The sequence below is a fragment of the Acinonyx jubatus genome, chromosome A2 (genome assembly GCF_027475565.1).
Source record: "Acinonyx jubatus isolate Ajub_Pintada_27869175 chromosome A2, VMU_Ajub_asm_v1.0, whole genome shotgun sequence".
Classification (NCBI taxonomy): domain Eukaryota; kingdom Metazoa; phylum Chordata; class Mammalia; order Carnivora; family Felidae; genus Acinonyx; species Acinonyx jubatus.
In genome coordinates this window covers 53,451,175-53,464,517 of record NC_069383.1, presented here as the reverse complement: position 1 = coordinate 53,464,517, position 13,343 = coordinate 53,451,175, and the positions used below count along the sequence as shown (strand labels likewise).

Here is a 13,343-nt window from a genome sequence, read left to right as displayed (position 1 = left end):
ATCCTGATGAGATCTTTGCAAAGAAGCTGATTGTGATAACACTGTGTTTTGTAAATATTTCTTTCTTCTTCCTTTTTTTTTTTTTTTTTTTTTTTGGTGCTGTACAAGGGTCCTAGTTTCAACCTGGAGCCAATCTTCAGAGCTGCCTCGGTGTCTGGGAGACTAGTAAGGCAGCCTGGTCTAGAGTTCATTTGCATGAGACCAAGGACCCTCCTGCAAGAGACGTCATTATAAGGGCTGAGGGAACCTGTACAAGCTATACAAGCTCAACCCAGTAAGGTAGCCTGGGGCGCTGGAGGCAAAGCATGATTCAGAGCCTGAGAGCCCAAGTCTGTGTTAGGAGATTTCTTCCCAGCTACCTCTGGACTCAAAACCAGTCCTACGCAGGAGGGAGCGATGAACACAAGCTCTAGAAAATTTCACAAGGTCCTCCTTTGACATGTCAAAGAGGTGAGTAGTATTCTTGCCACTTCTGCTCTGAACCAAGTGGGCGTTGCTAACTTGAGGGCTCCAGCAGAGACAATACCCACCTGGTCTCCTCAGGGCTCTCTCCCTGAGGAGCAGGATCACCCTCTGACCAGCAGTGGGGACAGCACTAGCAGCACAAGACAAACCCCTCGGCAGAGAGATCAAAGTGTTCACTGGGAGGGTCCCCAAGGGGCCACTAGGGAGAGAGCAGGGCTGAGGCTGAGCTGGCTGAAGTGGGCTGGAAGAGGTGAGAAAGAAACTGGCAGATGCCACATCGTGGCACAGAGGAGTCATTTATGTGTGCACCTCACACCACGTCTGGAAACCCCTAGAGACAACTGCACGAGATTTGGGGGCAGTCAGGCAGTTCTGCAACAGCTGGTCACAAAGAAAGCCAGCAAAGAGAGGAAAGTCCTGCAGATGGCTCGCTGTTAGTAGCATCTTACTTGTAACCCCAAGCTAGTGGGCTATGGTGTGGTCTGAGGAAGCTCAGGTCAAAACGTCTTAGGTTTTTATGACTATGAATTAAATGGAATACTAAATCCTAGCCTGTTAATCTGGTAATGAGAGCATTTCTTAAATCATAGTCAGCCTTAGCTTTTTGCCCCCCCTCCTGTAAAACTTTGTGCATGACTTCAACTTTACTTTCCTTCTTAAGACATGCCAAAATGCTGAGTCACTAAAAAATAAATAAATAAATAAATAAAATTTAAAAAATAAAAACAAAAAACAGAAAAGAAAGTAAAGGAAGAGTGATCCTGCCTCTTAGGCTAGCTTGGTATGACCTAAGCGGCACTTTCCGCCCCCCCCCCCCCCAGTTGTGATTCCTGTGATGCTAAAGGACGTCACATTGCACAATCTTAATAAGGTTTCCAATCAGCCCCACCCGCTCTGGCCCCACCCCCACCCTCCAACAGAGATTTATCAAATGTGGGATTTTCCCATGAGTCTCAATATTAGAGTCTCAAGCCCCAATAAATATAAGACTGGGGATGTCTGAGGCTCATTCTGCCCTCGAGCCCACCAGGAACGAAAGAGAGCTCCATCTGCCCTCCGGGACTCCAGCTATGACCTTCCTCTCCACAAGTAAGTGAAGGAAATCCCTAGCCCTGGAACTGCCTGGCAGCCGGGCCGGCTGAGGGAGGGGTGTGTGTCTGCTGGGAGGGCTGGCAGGCAGCCAACAGCCAGCAGCACAGCTCCCCCAGCTGTGCGGTCTGTTCACTGGCTGTTCTCCCTTCCCTCCGGTACAGGCGCCTTCAGTCCACTCGCCTTCTCCCTGGGGCTGCTCCTGGTGGTGGCTACTGCTTTCCCTACCCCGGGACCCCTGGGAGGAGATGCCACCTCAAATAGACTACCACTCACCTCTGCAGACAAAATGGAAGAACTCATTAAGTACATCCTCGGCAAAATCTCTGCACTGAAAAAGGAGGTGGGTAGGCTCAACTGAGGGTGATAAAGGACCTGTGTGGGCATTCACCTCCTGGGCCCTGGATGTGGACAAGGGCTCCTGCACTGGGAAGTCTTTGCTGGGTTCTGGGGCAGTTTAGATTTCAGGCCAAAGGGACAGACGTCTTCTGTATTTCTCTTCTGCTGCTGGTCTCAGGGAGTTCCTTTCCCTCCTGGAAAACACACACTGGGGTTGAAATCCATGCCCCTTGGCCCATTCCCAGCTCCATACTTGGCATGGGCTGGGTGTCACTGCCTCTCAGGACTTCCTTTTTCCTAACCAAAAAATAATGTCTACCAATTTTCTTTGTCTCTCTTGCACTTTGGAAGCATTGGCAGAGTGCCTCCTGAAATAAATGTTGAGCTTCTCACAAAAATCACAAAACTTTTAGGTTATGGAAGCTCAGTGGTTAGGGATTCCCCAGAGTCATTCTAGCATATAAGATGCATACTTGACAGCCCACCAAAGTGGCAAAATCATAAGTAGGTTAAAGTAGCTCCAAAGCTTTAAAAGTAAGGTAGTTTGGCTCTATCCGGTAGAAAGGAAAGAGTGCAGGAGGGGGTATTGGGAGTCCTGAACCAAATCTAGTTCTGGTTCTGCTGAACCAGATTTGTGATCTTTGGCAAATTCCCTACCACCTCTGGGCCCCATTTGTAAAATTTTGGAATTGGACTAGATGATCTCAAAGGTCCTTCTAGCTGGAAAATTGGGGCTCAAATTACATTCACCCAATTATCATCAAAATTGCTGTCATTTATTGACTACCTACTATGTGCCATGCACTTTATGTAAATAGTATGCCTCATCTTCACAAAAAACTTACAAAGGAGGAGTTTCATTATCCCCAATTTGGAGAGATAAGGACACCAAGACTCAGGATAGGCAACAAGTGTGAAGTCATAGGTGCCCAGAAATGAGCCCAAGTGTGCCCATCTTCACGAGACCTGGCTTGCCTGGATGCTGATGTGGTGTGACCATTCTCTTAGAGGACTTCCTGCCTGGGTAAAAATAAAACATGAATCGGCCCTCTAGTGGTGTTTGTTTTGGGGGCACTTCTTTGACAACAGTTCTGGTATTCCTCCCCAGATGTGTGACAACTATAACAAATGTGAGGACAGCAAGGAGGCACTGGCAGAAAACAACCTAAATCTTCCGAAACTGGCAGAAAAAGATGGATGCTTCCAATCTGGGTTCAATCAGGTATGAACACATCACATTCACTTTTAACTATTCCTTAGTCAAAAGTTCTCCCTCTGATATGCAGTGTCTGTATGCATATAGACCAGGCAGACAACAAAGGGGATAAATGTAAAGAACATCATGTAAATTTCACAAGGAAGCCAACTTGAATCTCTCTGAAGGCAGCTTACTTTTGAATGCAGTGGTTAGAGATAGCCCTTCTGTATTGGGATTTCTGCGGCCATCAAATGTTAGAAACCCCAGTAGGTTTAGCTAATCCATCCTGGGTAAAGTTGTCCTTCTCTTTGTTGCCTGCTGTTAGCAGGATCCCAGTCTGCCCTCTGTGTAGAGGTCATTCTCTACACCCTCTTCCTTCCAGACAGTGGGATATCCTGCACTGACTTCTGATTATTCCATAAAAGGAGGTTTCAGCCCAATATTGACAAGGACAGGAGTGCAGCCAGAAGGAAGAGTATTAAGGGGAGAATCAGAGAAAGACCCCTTTGCCACATTCCAGCATCTATCAGGTTTTGGGTAAAATGATTAAGTAGTGTCTCTGTCCAGATATTTAAAATGGGGCAGCTGATGCTGTCTGATGTCTCAAAATACAATGCTAAAGGGTATTTGAAGTTCCTTGGAGGAGCAGAGGGAGAAGTAGCTGAATTATAGCGATTTTAACTTTTTAAATTGATTATACCTTCCTAGCAATAACTGATTTCCCCATCTTTTCTCTTAGGAGACCTGCCTGACAAGAATCACTACTGGTCTTCAGGAGTTTCAGATATACCTGAAATTCCTCCAGGACAAGTATGAGGGTGATAAGGAAAATGCCAAGTCTGTGTACACCAGTACTAACGTCCTGCTCCAGATGCTGAAGCGTAAGGTGAGCATTTCCTCATCCCCTCCCTTGGTGCGAGGAACACAGGCTCAAAGAAAGGAGCCTAGACAACTTGGGAATGCAAAGCCAATTCAAAAGAGATGGCCACATGTAGAGGAAAGGATCTAAGGAAGATTTTCTGATAGTTGAAACTTTTTGTTTTTTCTTTCGGTTCTCTTCTGCAAAAGACATTAATAACTATATTTAAAACTGTTAAATGAGATTTTAACATCAACTTCTACTATAATGGCTTAAGATATAAGAAAAAAAAATCTGTAGAGGCAGAAGGAAGCACATCCAATCCTGCTCAGTGATCTATAATAACAAAGAACAGAGGGCATAAAAATTATTTTAATATTTTAATTATTGCCAACTGATAATTGTTGTCACTGTGGTAGTTTCAACTCTTTCCCCTTACCTTTTGCTGGAAGAGTTAATGCAGAAAAATGTTTAAAGGCTAGGAGAGCAGGTACCAAAGGCCTTGGTCACTACCAGCTAGCCATTCAAATGCCACCTAATGGAGGCTTGATGGCACAGCATGTGGAAGAGCCAAACAAAGCGCACTAGACAGAGAAGCAGGCACATGGGTGTTGATACTGCCACTGCCTTTTCTGGCTGTTTGCCTTAAACCGGCGCTTCTCCCACTTTAAAACACACACCAAATCCCCAGGAATCTTGTCACAGCACAGGGTCTGATCCAACAGGTCTGGGGGGAGAGCTGAGACTCGCATCTCTAACAAGTTCCAGGGGATGCCCATGCTGCCGTGCTCTAGAACCACACCTGGAGGTGTAAGCCCTCCCACAACTACTCAGCCTCATGTCAGTGGGTCTGTGGAAAGGTGCTTCCCAGTCCCCCTTATACCACAGACCAGTGGACCCTCAATAGATGGCAGATGGATGGGGCTTTGTGCCAGGCACTGTTTAGCATAAGGGAAGACAAGACACCATGGCCGCCCTCGAGATGCTCATGGTCTAGCAGACATAGATTAGCAAAGTGGGGAGTAGGATTCAGTCGCCATGAAAGGGCTGCATGCAGGATGGGCTCAGGTGGGCTCAGGGGAGAGCCACCTCCCCCTACCTGGGCGAGCCAGGGCAGGCAGCCCCACCCAGGCTCCTTCACCCCGAATTTGAACGTCTTCCCACAGCACAGAGCATCCCACCACTGCAAAGGATTTGTTCAATACTTAAATAGTTCTTTTTGCTTTCTTTTCCCTTCAGGGAAAGAATCAGGATGAGGTAACCATCCCTGTCCCAACTGTAGAAGTTGGCCTGCAGGCTAAGCTGCAGTCACAGGAAGAGTGGCTGAGGCACACAACAATTCACCTCACCCTGCGAAGGCTGGAGGACTTCCTTCAGTTCAGCCTCAGGGCTGTTCGGATAATGTAACCTGGGCATCTAAGATTGCTGTAGTTCATGGGCATTCCTTTCTCTGGTCAGAAACCTGTCCACTGGGCATGTAACTGATGTTGTTCTCTGTGAAGAACGAAAAGTATGAGCGTTAGGACACTATTTTAATTATTTTTAATTTATTGATATTTAAACATGTGATGTTGAGTTAATTTATATAAGGAGCAGATATTTATATTTTTTATGAAGTGCCACTTGAAATATTTTATGTATTCATTTTGAAAAAGATAACATGAAATGGCTACACAGCTGGAATATCCTCAACGTTTCAGAGCCAGATCATTGTTTGGAATGTGTAGGTTTACCTCAAATACGTGGCTAACTTATACATATTTTTAAAAGGAATATTTATATTGTATTTATATAATGTTTAAATTGTTTTTATACCAATAAACTGCTTTTTAAAAAAAATCCACAACTGAGCCTCTGTGTGTCCCATGAAGCTGAATAGAAACAGGTTTTTGTCACCAGCACCACCACCACCCAAAAAGAGCTACAATCACCTGGAGAAAGATATAACGGAGAACCTACTGCATGTCAGGCATGCGCTAAATGTGTTGTATCTGTGATATTTAATCCTAGCACGTGTACACTCTTTTATGGATGTGGGAGAGTAAGTGATTTCTCTAAGTCACCCAGCTGCAAGATAAGACTCAGGCTCAGATTTTAAATCCAGGTCTAATTCTCTCCAGGCCCCTTAGTCTTAACTTCCTAGGCAACAGTTTGAAAGGTGTAGAAAATCCCAAGACATGTTAATACAGGAAATACATTTAAAGATACAATCAAAAGCCTTTGAAAGGGCATAACCATTGTATAAGATCTAGCAATGTGCACTTCTAAATAATGATTAGAAGCTCTGCCTCCCTCCTCTAGGTTCCTTAAACATTGCACGTACCTGTCTATCATAGCACCTATCACATTGTATGACATCTTAAAACTGATTGAGTTTTCTTTCCAGCAAGCCTTCTTTCCTCAAGAAGGTAGACTCTATTGTATTCATCTTGGCATTCTGAGCCAATGGCCCAGAAACTGAACATAGGAGGCCTCAATAAATATTTGTTAAATGAAGAAACTATACATAAATGATCAAATATAAGATATCTCAATTTGGGGGGACAGATACTGTTGGTCAGTGAGTGGAAAAACTACAAATACTGTCTTTATGTATCTTCATCTTCAAGAAAAATAGCAAGAGCTAGGCAGAAATATTCTAAGAACTTCTAGAGGAGGCAATGAATAATCAGTACATATATATCTATATCCATTTGCTTTCCCACCAACAATATTCTTTGCATGCTCTCTCCTCGCCCCCTTTGAGAGTGGTGATAAGAGAGGCAATCTACACATAGCCCCTCTATCCTACCTTAATGCTATGTTGGGAGTTTAGTAAAGATTTCCCCTTTTCAGCCCCAGGAAGATGAAAGGTCTGCCTTCTAATAAAGCTTTTCCCACTCTAACTACCATAGACTTCTTCCTCCAGGGGAAGACTCCTGCTGAATAAGGGGAAGTCCACAGAGCCAAGAACTGAGAGGAGCCAAGCAAGAAAAGAGACACATATTCTGATTTCTAGAAACCAGTGGGTTTCCCAAAATGGGAGCCAAATCAAAGAACAAAGAGAAATGGCAGTTGAATGCATCCATTCTTCAAACAAAAATGTGTTGAGCATCTTGTAGAAGTCAGGCAATGTTGCGGATGCTGAGGTAAGCAAGCTAGATGCAGCCCCAGCCTTCATGTGGTTTATACTATGGCATGGAAGACAGATATTGAGCAAAGAATGTAACTGTGATGAGGTTTACAAAAGAGAAATGTGAGGTCTGCTGAGAACCTATACAGGGGGCACCAATAGCAGGGGAACCTAAGCCTGGGGAGGGCAGTCATGGAGTCTTAGGGAGAGGTTTTGACTGAGATGTAAAAGATATGCAGTAATGAGTTAGTCAGCCCAAGAATGGTGGGAAGTACACTCCTGACAAAGGAAACAGCACGTGCAAAAATCTGAATCAACAAAGAGCACACTGTGATTAAGACACTGAGAATTACATTATGTCCAGTACAGAAAGAATAAGGAGGGTGGTTAAAAGGTTGGGAGTTGGCAGGGGTGGCGTAGGCTAGGGCCAGATCACTGACAGCATCAGAAGCCCTATGTGGTGAGAATGTGCTGACAGATTTTAAGTAGTAGGACATATAAGAGTTGTAGTATGGAGAATGGATAGAAAAGGGGCTGAAAGAGGATATTGGAGGAACATCATTAGTCCATGGAAGAGATGACAATACCCTGAATTAGGATGGTGGTAATGGCTAGAAAAGAGAAGGTGATGGCAGCCATTAGCAAAAGATAGCTAGGACCTAGTTCAGTAGGATTTGGCGATTGCTGACTGAGATTCAGGAATCCCCGAGACCACCAAGTCTTTGAGAGAGGAAAGAAGTAGGGATTAAATAGAAGAGTAAAACACAAAGGATTTTGTATTTGAGAGTTTTCACTTATTACTTTATTCAAATGCTCTCTGAGTATTTGCGATGTGCCAGATTCTCTGCTAGGCCCTGGGGATATAATGGTGAATAAAACAGACTAGGTCTTTGTTCTCAAGAAGCTTACGAACTAGAGAAAGCAGTTCAAAGAAATAACTGCTGTATGCTACTGTTATGAGTTGAGTTGTGTCCCCTAAAAAGATATGTTGAGGTCCTAACCCCCAGTACCTGTGAATGTGAGCTTACTTGGAAATAAGATCTTTGCAGATGTAATCAAGATAAGATGAGGTCATTAGGGTGGGCCTTACAAGAAGAGAAGAGACACAGGGGAGAAGTCCATGTAAGGAGGGAAGCAGGTTTGGAGAGGTGAATCGGCAAACCAAGGATTGCCGAAATCAGCAGAAGGCAGGAAAAGACAAGGATCCTCCCCTAGAGCCTTCAGAAAGAGCATGGCCCTGCTCACACCTTGATTTCAGACATCTGGCCTCCAGAACTGTGAAAGAATAAATTCCTGTTGTTTTAAGCCACCCGGTGTGTAGTAATTTGTTATAGGAACCGTATGAAACTAACACAGCTACCAGGGGCAGCACACAGTAGGAGAGCCTCAAGTGTTCAGGAAAGGCATTCCAGAAGAAAATGACATTTAAGCTTATATTAAAAGAATGTACAGGATTCAGCCAGTGGGAGAGGCACAGGAGGTGTTCCAAGTGGTGACCTCAGCATGGGCAAAGGTTTGGAGGCAGGAAAGAGCATGTTGGAGAAACTGAAGGAGTCCTACTAAACAGCTGAAGTACAAAGAGGGAATTAACAGAAATGAAGCTGAAGCAGCAGGTCTGTTATGAAAGAGCACAGAGGATGAATTAAATAAAATCATTAATACAACATAAAAGTAAAGAGCAACTTTCTTGGAAAGACTTTTTGATTTGGGGGTTTCTTTTGTGTATTTGCTTCTGTTTTTTAAATGTTGAGGGATTTTTCAGTTTCTTCTGGTGTCATGGGGTAAGGAGATTGGGATGTAGAAGTAGCATCGAATAGTCTAGAAAAGATCCAGTTTTCTGTAGCACATTCCAGCAACAGGGAAGACAGTACTATGGAGGTGAGAGGCAAAAAAATAATAAATAATAAAAAATAAAAATAAGAGAGAATAGGATGAGGAGCACCTTGTGGCAGATGTGACTTAGGAATTTCAGACACTGTGATGTCTAGTATTGAATTTTCTGTTATCTTCTCCCTCACTCATAAAGGTTCTATGAGTTTTATTTACCAACATAAAGCAAATCTATGGTAGCCTTGTTCTAGCCAATCTCTGAAGAAAGCAAGGATGTTCATGTCCACCTTTGGGGGAAAATGGACAATGGAAGGTTGAAAATACAAGAAGATTCAAAGAAGTGATAACAGAGAAACTCAAAGTAAGAGTTCAAAGCAAGAAGTGACAGACAACGATCAGGATATGTAAGACCCCACCAAGAAAATCAAGAATAAAAAAAGATTAATAGTAAAAATTTTAAAAGAAAAAGAAGTCAAGAATACTCAGGAAAATTTGGGACAAGTCTACATTTCCTATAGTCAGCTTGGAATGGGGATACTGGCTATTATATTTGGATGCTAAAGGAAAGGATTATCTCCAAATGCTACGTAGGGGCTAGGGGACACTTAGATTACACTATGAAAATGACCCCAAAATCTGCAACAGAGAAAGTGGACAGAGGACAGCAGTCCAGATTCCACCCCTAATAAAACTTCCAAGTTTCTGGCGGATTAAGAATAGAAAGGAAGAGATAAAACAACCCACATGCTCTAAGAATAGACTAAATTAAAAATGGTAATAGTAATATAAGTGTCATTGAGCACTTACCATGTGCCAAGCATGGTTCAATGTATGTATTATTTCTGAGACACATGTATTAGCCAAAGGAGCAGGGAGTCTAAGCAACTTGTATAAAGTCACAAAGTGTGCAAATTCCATAGGTGACTTCCAGTTATCCTTTCAAATCTATTCTCCATTTCTTCGTGGTAATAGAGTTTGAGTTAGACATGTGGCTCCCCATCTAGAGGCTACATTTCCCATTCGACTTTGCAGGTAGGAGTGACTATGCTGAGAAAAAGAACATAGCAGGCCAAAGACTGCTATCTTTAGAAAAGCCTGCTTATAAGCTTGGCCCTTGACTGGCATCTGGGAACTTGACTGGTAAACAGTTCCCTACATCAGTATAAAACTTTCCCCAGTGGCAACAGATCCTAAATTATACAAACCATATGGTTTACACCAACCACCTGCTTTCCTTCTGAGAATATGAAATTTTAATATGTGCAAAGCAGAGGATACCCCAATAAAAACTACGGGTGCTGAGTTGCTGATGAACTTCCCTGGTAGACATGTGTTGTCACAACTCATTGCTGGAAGAATTAAGCGCATCCTATGTGACTCTCCTGGAAGAGGACTCTTGGAAGTTTGTGCCTGATTTTCTCCAGAATTCACCCCATGTGTCTTTTCCCTTTGCTGAGTTTGCATTGCCTCCTTCTGCTGTAATAAGTCATAGCCATGAGTATGAGTCCTGTGACTCATATGCCCTGAATCCTGTGAGCCCTCCTAGTAAATCACTGAACCCGAGGATGGTGTTGGGAACCCCCAACAGAGTGGCTAAGTTTTCATCAGTGAAACGTGAGTAAAGTTGATGTTGTAATTTTACTTTCATTTGTCAAAAAAGATACTTTTTCCCCTCCATTTCTAGTGTTTCACCTTTCTGCGAATTAGAAACAAATGTAGTGAATCAGCTTCATTCATGCAGAATAGAATATCCACAGCTGCAATGTCCAATGTGGTAGACAGTAGCCACCAATGCGCATTTAATTTTAATTTTAAATTCACTAAAATTATGTAAAACTAAAAATTAAGGTCTTCAATATCACATATGCTAGGGGCTACCATATTGACCAGTGCAAATAAATTTCTGTCATTGCAGACATTTCTACCGGATAGCTCTGTCTTACAGGTTAGTGCAGCAAAGAGATAAATGGAAACTTGGCCACTAAATGATTTCATGGAGCTGAATAGACTCACCCACCTGAATCATCAACAGTTACTAGACTGTTAGATGATAAGAAAATATACTCCTATCTTATTTAAGCAACTATATTTCAGGATATCTTTGTTACAGCAGCTTATCCTATATTCTAACATAGATCCTGATTTATTCTTAACCAAGGATGAAAAACATGCATAAAGCAAAGTAACTGTGCAGGACAGGAGCAGATTCAGAATATCTAAGTAGCACAGCTTTCTTTGGTACCCAGGTCTTTAATCAGAGAACATGCCAGTTGGTAGCATTGCCTATATGGGGTAGAGTCTTCCAGGATCTCAAAAACTCAATTCTTGCTCTATCGTTGCCCTGTTGTATTATCATTCAGGAAAAAATTACACAATGTATGTACTTCCTTCTAATGTAAGCATTTCATGCTATAAATTTCCCCATCAGTACTGCTTTAGCTTTGTCCCACAAAGTTTCATATGTTGCATTTCCATTTTAATTCAGTTCAATGTATTTTTTTTTTTATTTCTCTTGAGACTTCTTTGACCCATGGATTGTTCAAAAGTGTGTTCTCTAGGTTCCCAGTGTTTGGAGGTTTTTAAACCATCTTTCTGATATCCATTTTTAATTTGGTTACACTGTGGCCAGAGGACATACTTTATATGATTTCAATTCTTTAAACTTTGTTGAGATTTGTTTTATGGCCCAGGATATGGTCCGTCTTGGTATATGTTCCATGGGTTATTGAAAAGAATACATATTCTATTGCTGTTAGGTGAAGTGTTTTATCTGGCAATTAGCACCTGTTGGTAGAACTCTTCTATACCCTTGATGATTTTTTCTCTAGTTGTTTTATTGACTGTTGAAAGGAGTATTGATGCTACCAACCAGAACTGTGAATGTGTCTATTTTTCTTTTTACTTATCTTAGTTTTTGCTTCATACACTTGGCAGTTCTTGGCAGTTTGCTTCATATACTTGGCAACTGTGATACAGTTGAGATTACTATGTTTTCTTGGTGGCTTGACCCTTTTATCAGTATGTAATAATTGTCTCTGTCCTTATTAATTTTATTCCAAGTCTATTTTATCTGACATTAATATACCTACTTCTCTCTTCTGTTTAAGATCTGCATAGTATATATTTTCCATCCTTTTACTTTCAACCTACTTATATCATTTGCACTATTTGAAGTGAGCTTCTTAAACAACACATAGTTCTGTCACATTTTTAAATATATAGTGTGAATCTCTGTCTTTAATTGGTATGTTTAAATCATTTATAGGGGCACTTGGGTGGCTCAATGGGTTAAGTCTCCGGCTTCGGCTCAGGTCATGATCTCACCGTTTGTGAGTTTGAGCCCAGCATTGGGCTATGTGCTGACAGCTTAGAGCCTGAAGCCTGCTTCAGATTCTGTGTCTCCCTTTCTCTCTGCTCCTCCACTGCTTGCACTCTGTCTCTCTGTCTCTCTCTCTCTCAAAAATAAACATTAAAAAATTTTTAATCGTTTATACTTAATGTAATTGCAGATATGTTAAGCCTCAAATCTGCCATTTGATTTTCTTTTTACATTATGTTTGATCTCTGCTTTCTTTTTCCTGCCTTCCAGTAGGTTACTTGAACATTTTTAGAATTCCATTTTGATTTACCTGCAAGTCTATCTCTTTATAGAGCTCCTTTAGTGCTTCCTCTATGCATTCATTATATTATACATACATAATTGATCAGAGTCCACTGGTGTCAACATTTTACCAGTTTGAGTAAAAGACAGTGAAAGAAACTTTCTTTATACCCTTTTACTCTCCTCATTTATCATTTTCTTGTTTCATCTCCACACATTGAGAACCATGTTAGACAGTTATTATTTTTGCTTCAATAATCAAATGTAATTTTAAAAACTATAGAGGGAAAATCTATTGTATTTAATCATTTCTTTTTTTTTCTTTTCTTTTTTCTTTTGCTCTTTCCATGTTCTATCTTCCTTTCTGATGTTCTAAGATTCCTCCTTTTACCATTTCTGTTTTGTTTTTTCTTTAGTCATTCTTTTAATGTAGGTATGCTGGCAACAATTTTTTTTAGCTTTGCATCATCTGAGAATGTCTTGATTTCCCCTTCAATCCTGAAGTATATTTTCACTAAATATAGAATTCTGGATTGACAGTTCTTTTCTTTCAGTACTTGTAAAATGTTGTGTCACTCCTTTCCAGTGTTTTGTGGTTTCTAGTAAGAAATCTGCTTGTTACTTAAATTGTTGTTGTTGTTGTTTTCCTATAGGCAATGATAAGTGTCATTTCTTTCTGGTGTTGGGGTGCCTCATTATAGCCTCATGAGGGAGGGAGTCTAGGCTCCTCATTTGCTCTCAACTAGAAAAAGTGTATTGAGACAAGAGATATTTCTGTGGTATTTGACTGGAGTCTAGTGGCTACTATCTGAAAGTTTTCCATCTTATGAGACTGTCCCTTCCCTAGACC

The 13,343-nt window shown here is 41.7% G+C and overlaps 2 protein-coding genes across 2 annotated transcripts in view; one reads left to right on the top strand and one right to left on the bottom strand.

Moving 5' to 3' along the window:
- The first annotated feature begins 265 nt into the window (after positions 1 to 265).
- Positions 266 to 5,357, top strand: IL6 (interleukin 6). Its single transcript, XM_015080435.3, has 5 exons — positions 266 to 1,554; positions 1,719 to 1,897; positions 3,002 to 3,115; positions 3,831 to 3,977; positions 5,190 to 5,357. Exons 1-5 carry the CDS (start codon positions 1,461 to 1,463, stop codon positions 5,355 to 5,357), a joined length of 702 nt encoding a protein of 233 aa, XP_014935921.2. The 5' UTR covers positions 266 to 1,460.
- Positions 5,266 to 13,343, bottom strand: part of TOMM7 (translocase of outer mitochondrial membrane 7) — a 58,790-nt gene continuing 50,712 nt past the window's right edge. The window contains exon 3 of the mRNA XM_053218313.1: positions 5,266 to 5,444. Coding sequence (XP_053074288.1) covers positions 5,405 to 5,444 — 40 coding nt within the window. The 3' untranslated portion in view covers positions 5,266 to 5,404. The remainder of the gene's footprint in view (positions 5,445 to 13,343) is intronic.